The sequence below is a fragment of the Mesoplodon mirus genome (assembly GCF_964341445.2).
Source record: "Mesoplodon mirus genome assembly, chromosome: X".
NCBI classification, from domain to species: Eukaryota; Metazoa; Chordata; class Mammalia; order Artiodactyla; family Ziphiidae; genus Mesoplodon; species Mesoplodon mirus.
In genome coordinates, this window is record NC_138981.1 from 13,179,017 (window position 1) to 13,202,350 (window position 23,334).

Below are 23,334 nucleotides of genomic sequence, written 5' to 3' on the forward strand. Positions count from 1 at the left end.
TCCAAGCAAGAACTTTAATGAACTGGTCGCTCGTATTGACATTAAAAACCAGGGGGGGCTTCCCTGGTGGCACAGTGGTTGAGAGTCCGCCTGCCGATGCAGGGGACACGGGTTCGTGCCCCGGTCCGTGAAGATCCCACATGCTGCGGAGTGGCTGGGCCCGTGAGCCATGGCCGCTGAGCCTGTGCGTCCGGAGCCTGTACTCCGCAACGGGAGAGGCCACAACAGTGAGAGGCCGCGTACCGCAAACAAACCAACAAGCCAGTGGGATGTATATGAAATTCTCATTTTACCTCAAGAGAAGATCTCTCATGTTGGCAGCAGGACACGTCCTGCCCACCCCCAGGTGGCTGACATTACCCCCGCCCCCAGGGGACTTTGGTGAACGCGCTCATTAGTCAGCCTTACCCAGAGAAGAGCCACGGGAGAGGGGGGACAGGGGGACCGCGAGAGGAAGGGGCGCGGCTCAGAACTTGAGCGGGATGACTGGCCAGTACTTCGGCTGCTTGCGGTCGCAGTGCTTGTCGAAGCTGAGCTGCACGGCCGCCTCCATGGCCTGGATCTTGGCGGCGCTGGCCCCGTACAGGTGCCGCATCTCAGCCCGGCGCCGCTCACCCGGCCGCTCAGCCGGGGGCAGCGCGGAGCGGCGGCGCGTGTCGCGGTACAGGTCGTGGTCCGCGTTCACGTAGTCGTCCAGGCGCGCTGCGTCCAGCTGCTGCTGCCGCCCTGGGAAGCAAGTGACACGCGCGCCGGCGCCGTGAGCCGGGTGATCTCGGCTGGCTCCCGGCCCCCTCCGCCCTCCTCCTCTAAGTGCCCCGCGCCTGCCCCGCCGGCTGCGTGGTTCTCGAACTCTACGGCGTGACCTGCGCTGGATTATCGTTGTCTCCTTAGTTAGGAGGCGCATCGCTCACTCACTTATCAGAGGGCTACAGGCAAATAGAAGTGGCAACAAGCCACCAGGAAACGTGTCAGCCCAAGTTATCCAACCTCTGCAACGGGCCCTGAAAACAGAGGAGAGAAATGCAACCATGTGGGTCTCTCTCTTCATCTACACCGCTGCCCACAAGCTGCCCAGTGGGGCATGGCTGGTGGCGCTCCCATGGTTTCAAACACTGCACCAGGCCGGCAGGGCAAGGAAACGCTTCCCGGAAAAGTCCAGTGTTGCAAGAAGTAGTACTTCCCACCACAAATGAGATGGTGGGGAAAAAAGTCACCTCTTTGCAAGAGGTATGGGTTTGAGGTCATCCGGAAAAGGGCAAGGCTAGCAGCTAGAGAACTCCACCACGATCATGATCCCTGCGTGCGTCGCAAACGCAAACCACACCACACAAGGAAAGGCTAAACGATCCAACCCTTGTCGAAGGTAAAAGGGCCAAGAAAGGATAATTCTGCAGATGGCAGGGAGGCCTTGGCCACCTCGTCTTGCTGCTGTGTTGCCCGCAGCAGCCGGCCCCCTTCCTCACTGAGGGATGGGACCTGCCCCGTCACCTCCCAGGTCAGCTTAGGCTAAACTTCAGGTGGGAGGTGATATGCTCCAATCCTACGAATTTAAATGGATTCTTGTAAAGCAAGACAGATTTACTCAGGTTATTCTCCCCTCTCGATTTTTACTGTAACAAGTCCTAGTATCATAACTTGTATTCTTATGTAAATAGAAACAACATAAAAATGTCAACAAAACATAAGGTCAAATTTAGCCAACTTACAGATTTTGTGACTGTCAAGAACAGAGAAACTGGTAGCAGAACGCACACATCTGTAGCCACCGCTAGCAAGAGAAATACCAAGGAGTGAAGATGGTTGTAGGGGAATAAAACAATGATATAAATCATTCTTTCCTTCGTTAAAAAAAAAGTAGTAGAATGAAAGCTGAGTATGGAAGGGAACACAACAGTGAGCAAATCAAGTGACTGGCAAGATATTTACATGGCTATGCTATTTATGTGGCTAGGCACAGACACTCACAAATCCCGTTCTTTATAAATCGCACCTTGGAGCTGGAGGGAAGGAGTTTTATACTCTTGGAAACATTATTAAAAATACATACGACCATTTGTCTCTTAGCACATCTGCAGTTTATTTTTAATTAAAAAAATTTTTCCCCCTGGAGTCAGTGCCACCATCCTCCCCCTACACTTGGTGATGCTGCTCCCCTGCAAACAGAGAAAAGAATGCGGGACATGAAGATAAAAGGTTCCAGCTCTACATCAAGCTTTACTGCTTACAATTTTAGAAAAGGCACTTTGCCTCACTAGATTTGGAGTTTCTCATTTGTAAAATTAGGAGGCTGGGACTGACCTCCACCGTCGCTTCTGCAGTTTGTTTTTATACAAGGAAGTACTGTGGGAACAGGGCAAATGACTGTCACGCAAAAGACATGCAATGTAACTGTAACCTTATCCATGAAAAAGACAGAATTGACCTACCGTGAAAGGCGGAACTAAACCAAAATATTGGCCTGATATGCAAATGAATGGGAGGTCAACAAGCATTTGTTTCTCATTTTTGGTCTTTCTGGCAAATCTGAAACTTCAGGATTTAAGACGTTCAATTCTCATGGGTGTCTGCATTGTACCCCCTCCTCCCCTGGGGACTACTCTTCCAAAGGCTTGGCATCTCCACCCGAGCCAGGGACAGAAGAGCCCCTCTGCCACCTGTGACACGTTACCAATCCTCGGCCCCGAGGGGACGATCCCACGTGATCCCTCAGAGCCTCTGCATGTAGAAGACAGAGGCTCCCAGACCATGGGCCTTTCACTCTCGAAGTTGTCCCAAGACTATCATCATCCTCACTGACAGATTTAGTGACACAACAGATGTTCAACTTCCTGTTGAAATCAGTGTCTCAGTTTAAAAGTTTTAATAAACACTGGAATCTTGGCTGTCTTATAAGTGTTGCTCTCTGCCGTTAGGATATGTGAATTTAACCTTTTTACTTTTGCATCTTTATTTTTCTTTTCCTTATAACTCAACATGGTTATAACGATGCTTCTTTCTGCTGCCCTTCTGACAAAAACTATCTTGCAGACGTTCAATCGGTCTAACAATTTATACGCCAAGAGCCCTTTCCTCTTATTGACAGCTGTGGACGAAATGCTACGTGACGCCAAAGCAACCCCAGCTGGCTGGCCGTCAGTGAAGCCTGTGCTGTTTTCCAAGTCTGCACTCAGCATGTGCTCATCACGGCAACCATCACAGGGTTTTAGTTCTTAATAGACTTTATACGGTGTAAGAATAAAAGAATAAAAGACACGGCCCTCTGCTCTCGGTTCTCTATTTTTATCTCCTTCCCATCCAGGTTTCCTCATGAAAATTTAAGGCCCAAACCCTGGTCCCCTCCCAGTCTCACAAGAAGTGTGGAGGTTTCCTGGTTTCCTGCACGGCGGGTAGTTGCCCTCAAACATAGAGCGGAGGGACGGGAAGCGGGTCCCCTGGCACCAGCGGCCCACCGCGGGAGTCCACTACGGGGGAGGGCACTGTGGCCTTTACTCACCGTCTCCCCAGCCCTGGGGGAGGCCGCAATGCCCGACCCAAAGCAGGTGCTCAGAGGTTGTCAAAAGAGAGCTCAGACAAAGGCCAGACATTATTTTTTGTAAACAGCTGTTCCTTCCAGATGCTACTGGAGAAAAATGACAACCCAGGGATAGAGAAAGAGATGCTCAACTCTCAAAAGGCGCTACGTAGAGCCCCCTCCCGCAGGTCCCTGAGTCTCCATGGGGGAGAGGTTGGGGGAGGGGGAAGGACGGGGCACCGCTGAGTTGGGGGTCTGATTTTGTTCCCTTACATTCGAGTTGCTTTGCCTCTACTTACACACACACACACACACACACAAAGTTCTAACATTAGACTATAAATTTGAAAACCAGTCAGCTTAAAACTAAAGACCCTCAGGCTAGCTGCGCACTGGAGGCTACAGGTAGCACGTGAAAGTACTTTAGTGTATACCGACCTAGGGGACCAAGCAAGCCTTAGGATGCAATACTCATTTGAAGGCATCCACTTATTCTAGGTTCTATTTATTGCTTCCTCCCTCCCAATGAAAGACAGGATTCTCAATCACTGGCAGTTTTTCTTCCTGTCAAAACAAGGTGAGGACTCAGCCAGCCAGATGGAGAGTCATCTGACTGAAGCAGAGAAGTCGAACAACACACTTCAGAAATAGCTGAACAGGGGCCTTGTCATGCAGAGGTCGGTCATTTTTCCCCAAAACGGCTGTGGGACTCAGTGTTACCAAGCACTTTTTTCTTGTAGGATATTTGACCAAGGCAATTTGTGTTAACACAAATCAGAGTATCTTTTTCAATTTCAGCTTTAAAACAGGGTTGTAGTGGGGTGAATAGCCTCCCCGCAAATTTCCATCAACCCAGAACCTCAGAATGTGATCTTATTTGGAAATAGGGTCTTTGGGGATGTAATTAAGGATTGAGATGAGATGATTCTAGATTAGGGTGGGTCCTAAATCCAGTGAGTGTGTCCTTATGTGAGACAGAAAAGGACACATACAGACACAGGGGGAAACCATGTAAAGATGGCGGCAGAGATGGCAGCCTTGCTGCCACAAGCCAATGAAAGACAGGAGCTGCCAGAAGCTGGAAGAGGCAAGCCCTAGAGCCCTTGGGAGGAAGCGTGGCCCTGCCGACAACTTGATTTTGGTCTTCTGGCCTGCAGAACTGTAAGAGAATAAATTTCTGTAGTTTTAAGCCACATGCTTTGTGGTAATTTGTTACAACAGTACTAGGAAACTAATTCAGGGGTTAACACGCATACAGAGTTAAAACAGGAAAAACAGGATTATACTATTAAGGAGAAACTCTACTGGACTCCATCTGTGTTCAGGATATATAACCTTGATATTTTTTGCCTCAATCTATACATTTACATGGTGTTACCAATGTAGGCTTAAAGTCTATAAAGGAAAAAACAATCATGGGAAGTGACTTGGACTTCAGAGACCCTGACATAGCAGGAAAACATTCATTCAGTATTCCAAGATAATTAGCTCAAAGGCAGAACATTTTGGAGGACAAAGCACTAAGACAAATGAGTGTTAAAGAATGTGATTTCCCCCCATTTTCCTAGGATTAGCATGTCTGATTATATTCTCTGCTGTGTTGCCAGAATTAATGACCTCAGCACAACCGAGCGAAAGCACAGACTTGATTTATATCACGAATGCCTCGTTTCTGGCTTGTCAGCAACACACCCAGAACACAGGTGCTTGCCAGCAGAGCTGGAGCCATTACTGACGGGTCTTCCAGCCTCACCCCACATCCCTCACTCGACGACAGATGTAATCCCCAAGTCCGTGGGCAATCACCATGTTTACTTTCAGAATAAAAGTGTGTTTCCATCCCTCCCTTCCATTTTTCTATGGCCATTCACACGTATCTTCTCACGGACTGGTTTGATGCCCCGAACATCTGGACTAGATGAAACACACACATGGCGGAATTGTGCTCAATCAGTTTGATTCCACACTTGAATCTCATTGACGAAACTAAGCCAGCTCCCTAAACGCTGGGCCGTAGGTTTCGTTACATCTTCTAGGTTTTCTGTGAGGGTGGAATGAGGGAGAGCGGGATGGGTTCCAGCAGACTGACTGAAGGCTCGCTAGGAAGACGAGAGTCTAAACCTTCCTGCTCGGGCGGACATGACGTAAAGGAGCAGATGTCGCCCATCAAATGTCTACAAGGTACACCTGGGCCCTTGGTAAGACCAGCACTTTCTGAGTGCTGGGCGGGGAGGGCACTGAGCCCTTTCTTTCCCTCTCATTCCACACTGCCCCCATCCCTCAAAGCCTAGTGTGCACTCCGTTTCTCCACCACCAGCCCGTGGAGCTCCTCTGACCACTGAGCCCACTCACTGGCTCGTCCCCTCATTTGCAAAACTACCCGTGGCCCACACCATAAAGGGCTCTTGTAGGTGTCATTTTAAACTTGATTTTGTCTTCTCTTCCCACGTGGGTTTATGCTCTTTGAGAAATGTCCCTGTTTGGGCCCGACATCTACCCGCAAGACACAGGTGACAACTATCTGATTGGCTCGTGCCCAGACAACAGTGGCAAGGGTTTGTTTCTGGGCGCCTGCTTCTCTACGGGGAATGAGAACTTTCACTCATTTTCCCTCTAAGTATTGGGACGAGGACCTCGCAGTCTCAACTGATGGTTATATTTATGACTAAAAAATGATACCTTCCTTAACCTAACAATAAACATTTTTCCTAAGAAATAACTGACAGCACAGCTGACCTTTTAAAACTTCACAACTGTCTACTTTCCCATAAGTAATGTTACCAGTGAAGTTTTAAATAACAGCAATATCTCGCTAGGAAACGATGACATATAATATAATCAAAAGCATGCCTGTTACCGCTGCACAAAAAAGAGTTCTTTGTTTACGCTACTTAATATTTTTTTGGTTTTTATTGCTGAAATGTGTGAAATGAGACTGTCTGGAGGAATAGTAATCACAAACAAGAACACGTTGTCCAGTCTAAAGGATTTTATCCCAAGAAAATATTAAATAAGACTCAGATGATGATGAATTATATAACGTATACATTCCTCTGGAGGTGAATAGTCCTGAAAAGCGAAATCTTTCAAGTTTAGCTACATCCTCCTTTGCTAGTAATATTTTATACAATCTGTGTTCTCTAAATGATTCATGTTCAGGGCTGAATTTGTCCTAATTGAATAAGTAGTTTCTAGTGGCTCAAAGAGCAAAACAACTTGAACCGAGTATTCACATGACTCAGGTCCCTCATCTCTTTATTCAAACATTTCCCAACTGTGTATGTAACTAAACCTCTGGGAGCATTTCCAGCGAAGGTAACGGATTGGGAAGTGCCACGGGCATTCCGATTCCTTATGTCTGAATGCCATCACTCAGGACTGCTCCAAGGAACACGAATTGATCCTATAAGCCACTCAAAGTGCTGGTGAAAAACCTAGCGCTGGTGAAGTGCTGCCCATTATTTTTGGTGGGGCAGCGTCAGGCCCTGGCAGCTGCTTCTCACAGAGACCGCATCTTTCGCAGGAAGATTAGATTCCGACACCAAAGCCTGTTCTCACCCTCGCCAGACAACTCTCATGTCTCCCGGGGACCTGATAAAGCTTTCAGGGCGGACTGCGGGACACAAGAGCACCAGAGGTCCCAGCACGAGCAATTTTTAATTATGTTACAATTACACATTTTTAAAGCACAAAGTAGCGGAAGCTCAATGCGTTTAGTGCTGTTATGAGGAAGGTGGAAGCAGGTTCATTTCCCCAGCCCGTGTAGTTTACTATATTAACTTATATCAAGCAAGAACGTCCTCGAAACAGAACTAAAAGTTGTGGTAATGACTACTTTGACAAAATTGTATTAGTGGCTCAATTCGACAGATATCAAAGCTTTTCATTCTTTTATGTTTTAAATATTCTAAATCAATTTAAGAGTTTGAAAAGTGCTGCCTAGGGCAGAAATATATGACTTTATTTTTTTCGAAGTCAGAGAATACTTTATTAAAAATATGCAGAATCTCAATCAAGCACTCACTAATCAGCAACCAGAGATGATCATACTAAGTGAAGTAAGTCAGACAGAGAAAGACAAATACCATATAATATCCCTTATATGTGGAACCTAAAATATGACGCAAATGAACCTATGAAACAGAAACAGACTCACGGACATAGACAACAGACTTGTGGTTGCCAAGAGGGAGGGGAGGTGGGAGAGGGATGGAGTGGGAGTTTGGGATTAGCAGATGTAAGCTATTCTATATAGAATGGATAAACAACAAGGTCCTACTGTAGAGCACAGGGAACTATATTCAATATCCTGTGATAAACCATAATGGAAAAGAACATGAAAAAGAATATATAAATGTACAACTGAGTCACTTTGCTATGCAGCAGTAATTGACATGACATTGTAAATCAACTATACTTCAATTAAAAAAATAACAATCAAGCACTAATCAAGACAGTATCAGAGTAAAACCAGTTCACGGTTAATAATCCATGTTAAAGGATGAGTTATTAGCAACAAACCATAACACTAACACTTCTTGGGCACTGACTTCCGCACAGAGCACTGTTGTATAACTTTTCTTATCTCATTTAATCTTCATAGTTACCACCCCGTTCATTAGAATCCCCATTTCACAGATGAGGAGACTGAGGCACAGGGTGGCGGTGCACAGGATAAGAACCTCCAGCTAGTAAGTGCTGGAGTGGGGCTGGAAGCCTCTGATTCCAGCAGTCCTGCCACAGCTACCCCTGTAATTCTACTAACAATAATGTAAGTATTGGTGAGTAGGGATGGAGGTTGTAATAGTTTCCATAAAATTCCCTTTTTTGTTGGTTTGCTATCTAGATCACGGTAAAACAAACACGCACCAGATTTTCTTCACAGCAATGACAAGACCTGTGTGGTTCACTTTACGTCCCACTCACAGACTGCATTTGGAAACAAAGAAAATTCTGACAGGGTGACTGTATTAGTTTCCTAGGGCTGCTGTAACAAAATGCAGCACACTGGGTGCCTTAGAACAACAGAAATGTCTTGTCTCACAGCTGGGGAGGACAGAAGTCTGAGATCAAGCTGTCAGCAGGGCCGTGCCCGTCCAGAGGCGCTAGGGAAGGTCTGTTCCAGGCCTTTCTCCCAGCTTCTGGCAGTTCTTGGCTTGTGGCAGCAGAACTCCAGTCCTCTCATCCCGTTCTCCCTGGGTGCACATCTGCCTCTGTTTCCAAATTTTTCTCTTTTTATAAGGACACCAGTCATACTGGATCAGGGCCCACCCTAATCTCATTTTAATTTGTTACCTCTGTGAAGACCCTCTCTCCAAATAAGGTCACATCCTGAGGTCTGGGTGGGGGTTAGGACTCCAACAAATCTTTTTTTAGCGGACACAATTCAACCCATAACAGTGATGATAATAATAGGACTTGGAGCCCTGATGTAAACTAAGCAGATCTAGGGATGATATCAAATGAAACATGCAGTTCCTCAAGTTTATAAAATATTCAATGCCTACCTCACCTTGGAAAATGGCCCAAAGAACCACAGCAAGTTTAGCACTTCATGGGATAAGGTTTGAAAAGTTCTGATTTAAGGCTCATAATTAATACTGAAAGACTTCATTCATTCATTCAAAATAATATTAAGTGCCAGGCAAAACTTAGCAGGCAATTTTCATGACTTTCTTTTAACCTACCTAGAATTCTACCTGACAATGGCAAGACGGAGAAACAGGGATGGTTCTTAACCAGATATCTGTAACTGAACTGCTGACACGTGAAGGACACATTTCATTATTCTATTTTCACGTCATTCATCTCTATTTTTCACTAAGTAACTCTGTCAGGTTTATTTTAAATTAGCAGGTCATTCAAAATGGCCTTTTAGATGGCTGGGGTTTGCTCCCATCCTTAATTACAACTTCTATCATAAATGTGGCACTCTCCCTCGTGGGAAAAACATGTTCTTCTGCCTTTGGGTACGGACAACAGAAACAAGCCCTGTCTCCATCATATTTTCTTTTTCAAAAGCTGTAACAAACAGCATTCCAACCACACATGGACATGCTCCAATGCCAAGTCTCCCTCATCTGTCACATACTTTTAAACGAGACTAACAGTTATTTCAACTGTATTTTGAAAAAAGGTAAAATTTATTCCCGAAGATCAAGGAAAGACATGCATTCTATGCATAATAGAAAGTACTGTTTTAAAAATACCTGTTTGCATATACTTTCTAATATGCATCAAAGAAGTCAAAGGTTTAATCAAAAGAAGGGAAGTAAAGCTGAATGAGCAGTGAAGAATCATAGGCAGACACTAAAAGGCATGAGACTTTATACACAGCCCATTGCTCACTTCCTGGCACCCAGTGGGGGAATCAATAAATGCTCACCCATCATTAGGAAAACACAGATCAATCAAGATGTAAATGAAATGCACCCATCCCCAGGCTTCTATGTCTTCATTTACTAGAAAGTTCTAGGCAAAATATATAATTAAAACTCAATAAAAACAATATTGAGACGGCATGTCGTAATAGGGAGAAGAGCATTTGTATGTCTGTTAGAGACACTGAAAATGTAAATGGGCTGGTGAACCTTAACAGTAAGGAAAGCACAAAAAGCAGTTTTAGTTTTGTGTGGGAAGTTAGTAAGAAATTCAGAAAATAAAATTCCTGCTTTCCGACTGAAGATTTCAGGCCATTATCACCATTCTCTAACCCCAGGAACAGACAGCCACGGGACAGGATCAAACTGGAGAAGTTCAATACCAGGTATTTTGTTATTCTTTTTAGGTTCCCACTGGTGTCTACTCTGTAGGGAGCCTGAGATTTAAGAGCCGGTGGCTCTGCAACACCAGGGCGGTCTCTGAGCTGTGCACCAGTGAGGCGGCAGCGGCATTTCAGGCACCTGTGGCCCTAAGCCCTGAGTCTGTGCTACAGGAACAAGCACAGGAACTGGAGTCGCACACACCTTGCTTTGAATCCTAACAGCAAATTACTAGTTGACACCACAGAACACGTCAATGAAGCTCCTGAAGGTTCACTTTCCTTATATGTGAAATGGGCTTAAAACCTTGAGGGACTATTGTGTAGGGAATGCACACACACACACACATGCATGCACATACCCCATCTGGTGTAGTGTCTGAAATTCAGTAAATGGCAGAGGTACTATTAGGATAAGTTTTGTTCTAGAACTAAAAAGAAAAAAAAGTCCTGTATTAAAACAACCCTGAAAACTAATATAAGTGAGGTACCACATCACCAGAGCTTTTCCAGGCTTAGGATTGGGTTTGAAATATTACCTGTACCCAAGGGACGACTTAGAAGGTTATAAATGAGGGCCGGACGGGACTTCCCTGGTGGTCCAGTGGGTAAGACTCCACGCTCCCGAAGCAGGGGGGCCTGGGTTCAATTCCTGGTTGGGGAACTAGATCCGGCACGCATGCCGCAACTAAGAAGCCTGCAGGCCAGCGAGTGCTGAAATGAAGATGCTGCATGCAACAAGTAAGAGCCAGGGCGGCCAACATAAATAAATACATAAAAATAAATGTGGGCAGGAGACAAGGCCGGGGCGGGGCGGGGCGGGGCGGGGCGGGGCGGGGCGGGGCGGGGCCGCGGAGGGGGCGGGCTGCACTTACGACGCTCCTTCTGGTGCCTCTCGGTCTGGGCGAAGTACTGGCGTAGCTCCTCCGTGATCTCCATGTTGCTCACGTCGCATTCTATGCCACCATCGTCGGACTCGCTCTCTTTCTCCTTCTCCTCCTCTGCGGACCAAGCTGGCTCTTCTCTGCCGCGTGGACGTGGTCCACGCCCGCCAGCATGTGAACGACTGTGGTGGGAGCCCCGGGAGGCCGGGGGATGCTCGTAGCGGGACTGAGGCCTTCTGCCCTCCTTAGCATAAGCGCTCTGGGGAAGGCCCATGGCGGAAGAGTACCACGGGGACATGAAGAAAGATTCCATGGCCTTCCGATAGGCAATCTGGTGGCTGCGCATCCACGCCATCGCTTGATGGTAATGTTGCCAGTATCTTGCGTAGACCGGATGAGAGGACCAAGACGCCAGAGCTTGCGCTGTTGCTGGCTACAAAACAAAAAGAAATGTAGGCTAGACACCACATGGTTCAGCTTCAAGAGAAACCTTCAAATGTTCAATCAACTAACCGTGTGTTTACTGGGTATCTAGTAAATATCTCCTCTCCACGAGGGTGCTACGGGGCCAAGGAGAATATAAGACGGGTCCACGCCCACGAGGGGCGCCAGGCACGTGCACACTTGCTCTGAAGTACATGCGCATGAGGCACACACAGAACAATTAGTTTGAGGTTACGGCCCATTATAAAGTGGGGACAGAGGCTAATAATGATCATTTCTAGATGAGACGCAGGGGGCAAGAGGACCTGATGTCTATCATCTTGGGCCTTTCTACCCACTGTGATTAAATGACTAATTCCAAGTTAGAAACGCCTGCCAAGAACCACATGGACTGGTGAACATGATGTTCTCCGGTCCCTCCCTCTCTGCCCCCTAAACACGTGCTGGCGGCCCACTCCTCAGCGCCTGGGACAAAAGCTGACGAGCAACACACCCGATGCTGCTCTCCCTTTAGTTTTCTGATGTATTTCTTTGGTCTTCTCCATCGTGCAGTGAGACACCAAGACCTTAAAGACTAAAACTTACCTTTTCTCTCATCAGTTAAAAAAAAAAACTTACCTCTGCTGCCATCTCTGATTGTGAGAGTCCAAACGAGCGCCCAAACTAGGAAAGAACAAGCAGAGTGCAGACGTCTGGTCAGTCCAGGGCTGTGATATTTGTAGCTATTTTGCGGTTTGCACAGCAGCTCCTCAGAGGCTGCTGTCTCCCCAGGACGGTGCCTGATCTTCATGCAACACACCACGACAGCACCGACACCTGGGCGAGTGGTCTGAAAAGGAGGGATCCCCTTAGGTGTGATTCAGTGGCTCAAAGGACACTGCATTTTTCAAGTATAGTACTTGTTTCCCTATTGAAAGTAAAGTCCACGAGAGGAACCACATAAATAGCTAGTCATATGTATGTAAAAAATAATACGCGGGGGCCTCCCTGGTGGCGCAGTGGTTGAGAGTCCGCCTGCCGATGCAGGGGATACGGGTTCGTGCCCCGGTCTGGGAGGATCCCATATGCCGCGGAGCGGCTGGGCCCGTGAGCCATGGCCGCTGGGCCTGCGCGTCCGGAGCCTGTGCTCCGCAACGGGAGAGGCCGCGACAGTGAGAGGCCCGCATACCGCAAAAAAAAAAAAAAAAAAAAAAAAATACGCGGAACATGAACTAAAAATGTACAACTATTACTTTATTTACTAACCCATAGTTCATGCCAATGCCTATTTAAATTAACCCTGGAAGGCTTCCCTGGTGGCGCAGTGGTTAAGAATCCGCCTGCCAATGCAGGTGACACAGGTTCAAGCCCTGGTCCGGGAAGATCGCACATGCCGCGGAGCAACTAAGCCTGTGCGCCACAACTACTGAGCCTGCGCTCTAGAGCCTGTGAGCCACAACTACTGAAACCCGTGCTCTAGAGCCCGCGAGCCACAACTACTGAAGCCCGCGTGCCTAGAGCCCGTGCTCCGCAACAAGACAAGCCACCGCAATGAGAAGCCCGCGCACCACAACAGAGTAGCCCCCGCCCGCCGCAACTAGAGAAAGCTCGCGCACAGCAACAAAGACCCATTGCAGCCAAAAATTAAATGAATAAATAAATTTATGTATTAAAAAAAAGTTCATAAAAAAATAAAATAAATTAACCCTGGATCTCCCAGAGGCCTGAGTAGAATAGGATACATCTTGCCAACTCACTGGAAACCTTTGTTGGGTCTTGCTGCAGGCCTGGGACTTGGAGAAGCCTCTCTAAATAAAACAACTCTCTCGGCTGGGTTGTACCCTGGGCTTTAAGCCCCCCAAATGCACCTTGCTTTGGTTTTGATTGCAAAAAGCATCTTCCAGCCAGCGTGTGACACTACACTCTCCCTGCCTACCCACGCTGCGTCTCTGCGGGAGGAGGAACTGGTCACTTGGAGACTCCACCAAGTGATCGCGTAGAATACCTTTGCCCAACAGCCTTGCTCTACCAGGATTTACTCCCTTCCGTACTATATACCTCTTGTGATTTACTGATATGGCAGGAAACACCTCAAGGTAAAGTTTAATCTGCATCTGCACCTTTTACAACCTATTTAAAACACACTTCAATTTCTTCCCTTCTGTTCAAGGGTTCAGAGATGCTCAAGTGCCAGCCGACACCAGAATGTACTTTAAAAGTTAAACAAAAGCAATAGCCTAAAATGCATGAGAATTTAAGCATCTATGAGACAAAACCCCTAACACAATGTGATGCTGAGCAAACAGGTACTTAGGTTTTGAAACTCTGGAAATCAGATACTGAAGGAGTCCTATTTTTCCTACTTTACTTAATTATAGGGTAGAATTTTAAAATCTCCAAGCCTTAAGAAATAAATTTGACTTATTTTGTAATCTCCACCAGATGTTTTGCTATGGTTAATGCGGAACACTGAGATGTTAAATTGACCACATCTTTTAAGATTTAGCCTAAAGAGAACGATTCACATTCTTTTTAAATATAATAAGCTTTCAAAGAGGGTATTTCCAAGAGGGCTGACACGGTCTTCTGTAAATTTATCTTAAACACAGCCCACACTTCCTGTTCCCTGTTCTAAATTCACAAACACACACACATGCAGTGAATGTAAACCGGGGAAAAGCTAACAAATACAGTGAAAATACAAGTGTAAATTATTGTTCACATTACTTTACAACTATAACTTAAAGGCTTAAAACATAAACAATTACCTGAAAACCTGGCTAACTGCTATGTGCTTTATAGGCTACCGAAGAAATACATATAAAAACAGTCAATACAACTAAGGGGCTAACCTCCTACAGAAGTAAAACCAACACAAAAGAAATTACAGTAGAAATCAGTATACACTTGAGTGCTAAAGTGTAAGGTGCAGCCTTTAAGTGGCTAATTCAGTCCAGCCAGGTTTTATATGTCTACCACTGAAATCTGAACAGCTTTCTGAGTGCCTGAAGCACAAAATGACATTAAAGTGAACTCCATGTGTATCTTAATCAAATTTGTTTTAGAGACTAACAATTAGCATAGGAATTAAATTAAAAAAGCCTATGAGACATCTGCGCATCTTGGGGAAATTAAGAGTTTTGAATCCAGACTGCTATGCCTTATAAAATACGTACTTAGAACCAGATCAATGTAAATATTAATTATCTCGAACTGGGAGATCTGACAGCTTCAGATATGTAATAAATATTATTGTGATTGAACACTACTACAGACCTCAGACGATCCTGTTTTTATTTGTAACTGGGAAAATCCAGCCTGGCTTTAGAAGCAGTAGGACCAGTATTCTGAAAATGCACAAGATGGCTTATGAGAGGCTCCCTTCTGCAGAGCTAGAAGTTAGGCATGCGTGGTAGAGTAAACAACTGTTTAAGAGGTTCAAGTGTAATTCAACGAGTGCCCCAGGCTGTTCAAATGCCAATGGCTGTGATTAAAAAGGGATGGGAGTGCTAATTTGAGGAGTGGTTACTTACTTATGCCTTTGATTCAACAAATAATTTGATAGAACGGCTGCCATGTTCCACTGCGTCAGAAATCACGAAAGGCACCCTGAGCACTTTTGCAAGAAAGCAGCCAGGACTAAGAGCTGGGATGGCTGAAGAAAGCCAGTCCCAGCATTTGGACCAGAAGCCGTTCAGATTCAGCGCAGGCTGCTGACTACCTATAAAGCATATCAACTAATCTGCCGAGATGCTGACCTCTTTTAAGACCCAGGCCATTAAGGAAAGATGAATTTACATTAATCATGGAACACAGGCACCTTTGTCATCGATTTTCTTCTGATTATGCTTTCCTCACTGCTTTGGCCACTGGGACACTTATAATCAAATCTGCTGCCATCTTACAGCATGTTTAGAGTCCTCAGGCTCTATGTTCAATATGCTGCTCATGGCACCCTTGGATTTATTATTTTCCCTCCCCAAATTCCAAAGCCTATGTATCATATCCTTGTACATTTTAAGTATCTTTAAGATTCCTAAAATCCTGTAGATACTCAATTAAAAAGAGTATCGCTTATATGTGGAATCTAAAAAAAAATGATATAATAAATGAACTTATATACAAAACAGAAAGAGATCCACAGACAGAAAACGAACTTAAGGTTACCTAAGGGGGAAGGGGGGGAGGGATACATTAGGAGGTTGGGATTAGCATATACACACTACTATATATAAAATAGGTAACCAACAAGCACCTACTGTATAGCACAGGGAAGTCTACTCAGTATTTTGTAATAACCTATAAGGAAAAAGAATGTGAAAAAGAATATATAACTGAATCATTTTGCTGTACACTTGAAACGAATACAACATTGTAAATCAATTATACTTCAATAAAAATAATAAATAAATAAAATTTTCTTCAAGCTGAACAAAATAATCCTGAGAATGAATGACAAATTAATCAGTCTCTCTCAGATCAAATAAGAAAAAGTATAGGGCTTCCTTGGTGGTGCAGTGGTTGAGAGTCCGCCTGCTGATGCAGGGGACACGGGTTCGTGCCCCGGTCCGGGAAGATCCCACATGCCGCGGAGCGGCTGGGCCCGTGAGCCATGGCCGCTGAGCCTGCACGTCCAGAGCCTGTGCTCCGCAACAGGAGAGGCCACAACAGTGAGAGGCCCGCGTACAGAAAAAAAAAAAAAAAAAAAAAAATATATATATATATATATATAGAAAAACACATCTAAAGAAGGAGCAGCTTGCACAGGACTTTATTATGAGCTCGCTATTTCCAGTATTACTGTTGGTATTTTATACCAGCAAATTGTTTTCTCTAAAGGGCCAAATAGTAAATATTCTGGGCTTGTGTGTCACATATACTGTTACATAGCCGTCCTCTTTTTCTTAAATTAAAAAAACAACCCTTTAAAAATGTAAACATCATTCTTAGCCGTGGGCCATCACTTGCCCACCCCTGCTTTATGTTAATGCATTACGAGCCTCCATAGACTCTGCCCTCAGTATGTTGAGCATCCTAATTGTTCCTCGCTTTGCACTTGGAAATCAGTGGAGGAACTCTGAGATTCTCACCCATCTCATAAGTTATTAGGCTCAGAATAAGACTAGTGGAAGCGAGAAAACTGTGATTATGACCAACAGCAATTTGGTGACCAGTTCCTAACACTGGGGACAAAAGAATCCTCTCTGTGACTAAATAAGCAAATTGGACCATTTCTTAAAGAGCTCCATAGACATTTAAAGACTTAATTAAGAAAAACAAAAACCAAAAAAAAACCCCACCCTAACTCCTGCAAAACAGGATCAATCAACAGGGCTTAGAAAGCATATGTAATGCCATGATTTCTGATGGAGATTCTACTAGCTGCCCTGGGCTAGGCAGGAACCCAACAAGGACGGGAAGCAGGAACTGGGAAGCAGGAGAGAGTTCTGAGTGTTTATTCCCTGGAAGAAGGAACCCATATCTTTCCCGGCTGACTGCATCAGTTAGCACCCAAGGGAAGGTGAGACCCTACTCTAAGAATGGGCCCTGTTAGCTTTTCAAAGCTGGGTTCCACAAAGGAGCTTAAGGACCTAATAAAAATGCCTGGGCTTCTGAAAAGCCAACATTAAAATAATTCTAGACACTACAGCAATATTGTCACACACCACCACCAGCTCAAAGAAAAGAAAGCTTAAGGTAGCAGCAGACTGAGCTGCCCTTCCAATGGTTTTTAATTTTATCTTTCATTCCCACCTCCCCGGAGTGTCTCCTACTCTTTTCTGGCACCCGGCTCCGTGTACTGCGCAGCACCTTTTCTCCTAATGGGATGGGGGAGCTGAAGGAAAAGAGAGGGTCAATGTCAGGGAAGGCCGGGATTCACGGCACTACCAACTGGGCAGCACTCCCCAGGGAGGACAATGGCACGACAGTCACTGCCCAGCTGAGCCTGGGCGAGTACAGAGACCGAATTCATTGTCTGTCCTCAGCCACCAGAAGAGGAAGGAAAAAAACAGCGTTGAGGTCATTCACGAAACACTGCTGAGGCCCACAGGCAAAAGGCAGTGCCTCTGAGTCTCGAATGGTATATTTTTCCGTATAGCCTTTCTTAAAAACTGCACTCATTCTTCAGTGACTCTGCTTATCCTGGGAGACACATTTTTAAACGCATAAATATACATGAACAACAACAGACATGAGCTTTGTGGCTTTCAATGGATAAAATGTGACTATTTCCATTGAGTCATTAAACATTTCCACCAATAAGGAATGTGGCTTTGTTGAAAGGTAGTGACATTTTCCATTTTTATTTTTTTTTGGCCGAGCTGCACAGCTTGTGGGATCTTAGTTCCCTGACCAGGGACTGAACCTGTGCCCCGGACAGTGGAAGCACGGAGTACTAACCACTGGACCACCAAGGAATTCCTTGTACAAATTCTTTTTACTGCCTATTTAGATTCTTATAAATATAGGATCTAGGATGCATCATAGCAACCAGATAAATAAAACACAAATTCCCTTCAAAATGATAATGTATCCTCTGTAACTGGATTTTCCTCTCTATCCTCCTTTTCCACTAGAATTCTGAAAATTAAATACATGAAAATTCATCGGCTTTGATTTTTGCATAGGAACACATTCAACATTGGTCGTTAAATAAGATACGCAACTTGCCCATAAGGCTCTCCCTAACTTGCTTCTCTGAGCCAACCAGAGAATTGGAGGGATCTAATTAGGCTTTCAGGACACACGGTTTCAAGGTAGAAGGAACGGGGTCTGTTGGAGATGGCTCAAAATATTGACGGTATGGTGAGAAATCTGAATTACATTCATTGAGTCATATGCAGTTCTACGGAATCTCGGTATATGCGGTAATAACCCTATCAGAGAACATGTCTCCCAATAAACACACACACTGGTAGGAACTTCCTCAACTAAGACAAATGAGAAAATGAGGTGTTTTGGAGAGCCCTGCTTCTTGCCATCACCCCCAGCTTCGATCTGAGGCTGGCAAGTTCATCTGGCTTGCTGCCCTCAGAGGCTCCCTCCTGTGGCTTGGCGTGGTCCCGGCTTAGTGATTCAGACATCAGAGATGGCTCAAGTCTGAACGGCCTTTGCCCACCCTCAGCAATCCAAGCTCCGTCTTTCCTCCAGACACAGGCCTCCTACAAGTGCACAAGCTACTGTGTTTAGAAGGCCTGCCTCTGTCCACCTATAACAGTTAAAACTGATGGGTGAGGGAACCTCAAACTTGAGTTTCATTTCCCTTTCATTCTCTCGACCCCAAGCCCCAATTTACCCTTCTGGCTGTTGCAATAAGAAGCAATGTCACAATGAAGGCACAGCATGGGGAAGGAGGAAGGCCGAAAGGACGTAGTTAACAATTCTTCTTTTTCATACAAACCATATTCTACCCACAGAACGGCACTGTTTAATTTGTGAGCAAGGGTGATGGATTTGGGAATGGATTTATTTGCAGGTTCACCAAATCCCCATGTGACTAACATAAGAATCAGAAGTGAAATATGAGGACAGCCCCAGAACAAGGTTAGCCCCTGACTCCTGAACACAACAGGCAACGTGAAAGCTGAAAACTGGGGTAACCGACAAGGACTGAATACAACGCAAAAGAGGAAACAGGTAAGTTCCCTTCAAGTATATTCTTCAAACAGCAAAACCTAGTGTGACCACGAAGGAATAAGGGTTGGACAGGTAGGTAACACAAGTTAAGAGCATAAACCACGACTGGTTTAAAGTGGTTGAAGTCACCACTGGATGTCAGGGACCTTATTTCAAATTTTCCTTCCATAAACACATACAGGGTAATTCCACGTTAATCTCTCTTTTCTGAATTTAAACGGCACTCACTATGCCCCTCTCATTTGGGCATTTAATCAATTACTTGTAGGCCTGGATTCTGCCATCTGTTCCTTTTAAATTTCCTTTTTTCCTTCCAGCATAAAAAAATCATAGCTAATATTTCCTGCCCTTGGATGCTGTTGGGATCGCCATTTCCTGTTAACACTCTCCTCCAACCTCTACCCTCCCTAAAATCATTGAGTAGCTAGTAACTCAAATAACTCTGGCTATAAAGCTCCAAATCTTTTCGGAAAGTAGATATCTAAATACATTAATATGTTTTCAAAGATATTTTCAAATCATCTGACCTTTGATCAACAAGTTATGCTCTTTTTTCACCTGTTCACTTTTTTACACTGTTCTATAGCTGGATTTCCTATTGTAGAGAAGTACAGACGTCCCTCGGTGTTCGTGGGGAATTGGTTGCAGGACCTCCCCCCGCAAGAGACCAAAATCTGCGGATGCTCAAGTCCATTACATAAAATGGCGTGGTAGAGTCGGCCCTACGTATCCGCGAATGCGGAAGGAAGTTTCCAGAGTTCCGCATCTATTTTGTGAATTCTCCAACCTCTACTCTATGCTTACTTGTTCAGTTTTCCTCCCTATCCTTCTCATTTCACCCTATCCTTAAATGTTGCACCCTAAAAACCAAAATAATCCTTCACCCTCTGGAAAACACTTTTAGAATGAAAATTCTCTCTGGAGCTTCAGTTTATATCTTTTCCCAGCACAACGACGAATACTCAGGGGAGATCTGTACACCTTACTGTGAACTTGCCTTCAGTTATGCCTATCCATAGTTACTAGCTAGCAGTCTTGGAAAATATATGGTTTCTGTTCACATTGCCATCCCAAAGGGGCTGTTACTCCTATAAACTATGTTAGTAAAAACTGTACGTGTAAAGGTTACCCCCCCACCCCATAATTCATGGGAACTCTGAGAGTAACTCCAGAAATGTTATTTGTGTTATTAATCTTCAGTCTAAACTTTCAAGTAATGTTATTCCGACTTAAGGTGCAAAACAGCTGAATACAGAATCTAGCCTGTGAAACAACTTTAAAAATCATTCCTGAAAAAAATAAAATTGTTCAGAACCATCTGGTCTGTACTAAGGGACTCTCAGGATTTCAGAGCTAAAAGGTACTTCGTTGGCCACTGGTGCAACTTCATTTAACTACTGAGGAAGAACAGAGAGAAAAGACATTCTCCACCTCCACAGGTAAGGCGCACAGAAGACCGCAGGTGCCAAATGTTCTCCAGATAACTGCCATCAAAACCTCTGACCTCCCACAGAGGTCAACGTGCGAGGGAAAAGAGAGGAAAAGAAAACCCCAATTTTTGAATAGACGGGCCAATATCCTAGACTTCCCTCTAAGGATGAGGCTGACCTGGGTGATCTGTTCTGATTCTGGGCTGGATGGGCAAAGTCCGAATTCACCTTCCAGACCTAGCTTGACATAGTATTACCTGGCACACCACAATCACCCTGGGGAGCTTTCATAAAAATACCGATGCCGGGGGCCCACTTCTAGAAACTCGAATTTAACTGGTCTGGGATGGAGGCCCGGGCATTTAAAAGCCATCCAGTGATTCTGGCGCACGGCAGAGCCGAGGGGCTCTGGAACCAGTTCCCTCTCACAATTAGCGGGATGCTGATAATTACGACGATAACGTGACAGGCAAGCCCTCTCCTCTCCCGGCCTCAGAGAAAGTCAGGCTCAGAGGCCGCCAGGCTCAGGGGCCTCCAGGGTCCTCCTTCACTCCCCAAATGAAACCCAGCCGCCCCCGGAGTCACCTCGAGGGCGCGTAGCTTGCGAATCCTGGGCGGTGGGCGAGCAGGGACCTATTTCCGGTGGGAAACAGGAGACGTGGAGCGTGGGAGAGGCTGTTGCCGGGGCGACTAGACGTGAGCGTCCGGTGCGGGTCACGTGGCCATGACGCGCAGGAAGTCCCTCCCCGTGGTTGACGTCACGTCCTCGCCGCGTTCCGCACCACGCAGCGGGAGTGGCGCGAAATGGGGGCTCCGCCTCTCGGGGCGGAGCGTGGGGACGGCCGGTGCAGGGTGTAGTGACCAGATCGCGGCACTCGGGGCGCGGGGTGGGGGGGGGGGCACCCCGGGGGCACCCCTGTGCCTCGGGGTCGGGCGGTGGGTCGGGAAGACGACGCTCGTTTCTGCACGGCTTCCGCCTCCGCTACAGTTCCTTGGCATTTAACTCTTCGCTCTGAACTTTCTCACTTCCGTTCCCTTGTGTTTAGTTAGCCTTTGCTTTTTTTAAAAACTAAAACGGAGGGTGGTCGTGGCCCAGGCTTTGAAAATAGTCACCCAGATCTGAGTTTGAGTGCGATTCTAGCGCTTAGTTTATTAACCACCCTAAGCCTCGGGTTCTCGCCCCGAAGAGGTGAGAAATACCTGGTGCACAGGGCCTGGTGCGCGATAGTTGACAAAAATTGGTGCCTATTAATTAACATTTTTTAAATCATCACAATCATGATCAGCAATACCTGTCCTGTTAGCATCGCAGAGGATCAATAATAACCAAGAATAAATCACTCAAAGCCTAAGTGGCATAATCCTTTCTGGGGTAAATTGGCAAATTGCGCCAAGAGCCCTAAAAGGGGGCATATTTCTGTACTAGAATGTTCACTTCCGAGAATTTATTCCAAGGAAAAACAGACGTAAACCGGATGCTCATTGCAGAATTATTTCAAAAAGTGGAAAGTGGAAACAACTTAAATGCCTAATAAGAGTAAATGGCTAACTCAATTAGACTTTATCAATGGTGTGAACATTATTACCATGTTACTCCTATACTCAAGAAGAATCAAATACTATAGAAGAATATTAACAAATTAGTACTGGATGCCTACTGTGTGTCAAGTATTATTCCACATTTGCATTGTCCATTGCAGCCACTTGCCATACATGGCTGCTGAGAGCTTGAGATGTAGTCTGAACTGAGGTGGGCTGGAAGGGTAAATTACACAGTGGCTATTACAGAATTCGTTTGAAAAAGTGAATGTGAGATACCTCATTTTAAAATAGTAACAACATGTTAGAGAAGGACTGTTTAGGTTAAGTAAAATATAAGATTAAAATTAATTTCATCTTTATCTTTTTACTTTATTAATGTGGCTACTAGAACATTCAGCATTCTATATGGGGCACGCAATATATAATTATATATGTCTATTGGACAGCGGTATTCCATTTACTGGATATATGGTGGTAAACAAGACAGTTTTTGACCTCCTAAAATGAGCACCACTGAGTAGAGTGCAGACAGTAAATAACATCATTGTACAGCATGGTAATAAGCTCTTTGCAGAAAATATAGCAGGGTAAGGGCCAGAAAGTGTGTTTATTTTGAGGGTGGTTATTTTAGACAAGATTCGTCCTCCAGAAAGTGGATGTGGGAGGAACTAAGATATTTGTGGGTAGAAGGGTGGGGGGATAGCAGGGGTGCCTTCTAGAAGAAGTCAGGGATGGATTGAGGCTGATAAATCAATTGGGTCCTGGTGGAGTCTTTGCCAGAGGGAAGAAACCACATCACGGGAGGAAGGGAAGAGAGAAGAGGGGTAAGATACCAGGGAGAAAGAGCTTAGGGGGCCCCTGGTAAAAGCAGAACAAAGCAGGCCTGGAGTGGACGTGTTTCAGGTTGAGTAGTTACTGGAGTACTATGATTCATATACAATAGTACTACGAGTGTGTGTATATATTCTCTCTCTCTGGGTGTAAGGTGTTCAGAGTCAAAAGGGAGACCCACCAGGCCAGGGGCTCAAATTCCACCTACCTTGTAGGTCCAGACTCCCCGGTTTGATGCCTTGGCACACATGGTCCAAGATGGTGCTTCATTGCACCTTCTAGCCGGTGGGAAGGGAGAAAGGTCAAGCCAGGACA

The 23,334-nt window shown here is 45.4% G+C and overlaps 1 protein-coding gene across 2 annotated transcripts; it reads right to left on the bottom strand.

Moving 5' to 3' along the window:
* Nucleotides 1–21,357, bottom strand: GEMIN8 (gem nuclear organelle associated protein 8). 2 transcript variants are annotated; one of them, XM_082609709.1, is made up of 4 exons: nt 21,232–21,357; nt 12,218–12,262; nt 11,147–11,588; nt 1–726 (listed from the first exon to the last, which is right to left on the bottom strand). In XM_082609709.1, exons 2-4 carry the CDS (start codon nt 12,227–12,229, stop codon nt 467–469), a joined length of 714 nt encoding a protein of 237 aa, XP_082465835.1. In that variant the 5' UTR covers nt 12,230–12,262; nt 21,232–21,357; the 3' UTR covers nt 1–466. The 2 variants fall into 2 exon arrangements, with proteins under 2 accessions (XP_082465835.1, XP_082465834.1); XM_082609708.1 differs by having other exon boundaries at nt 12,218–12,428.
* Between the last annotated feature and the right edge of the window lie 1,977 nt (nt 21,358–23,334).

What these genes read in the sequence shown, in the direction of transcription:
- GEMIN8 (XM_082609709.1), bottom strand. An exon ending in GAGGCACCAGAAGGAGCGTC is followed by an intron (nt 727 to 11,146) that starts GTAAGTGCAGCC and finishes CTTGCTTCCCAG; the next exon opens with GGCGGCAGCAGCAGCTGGAC.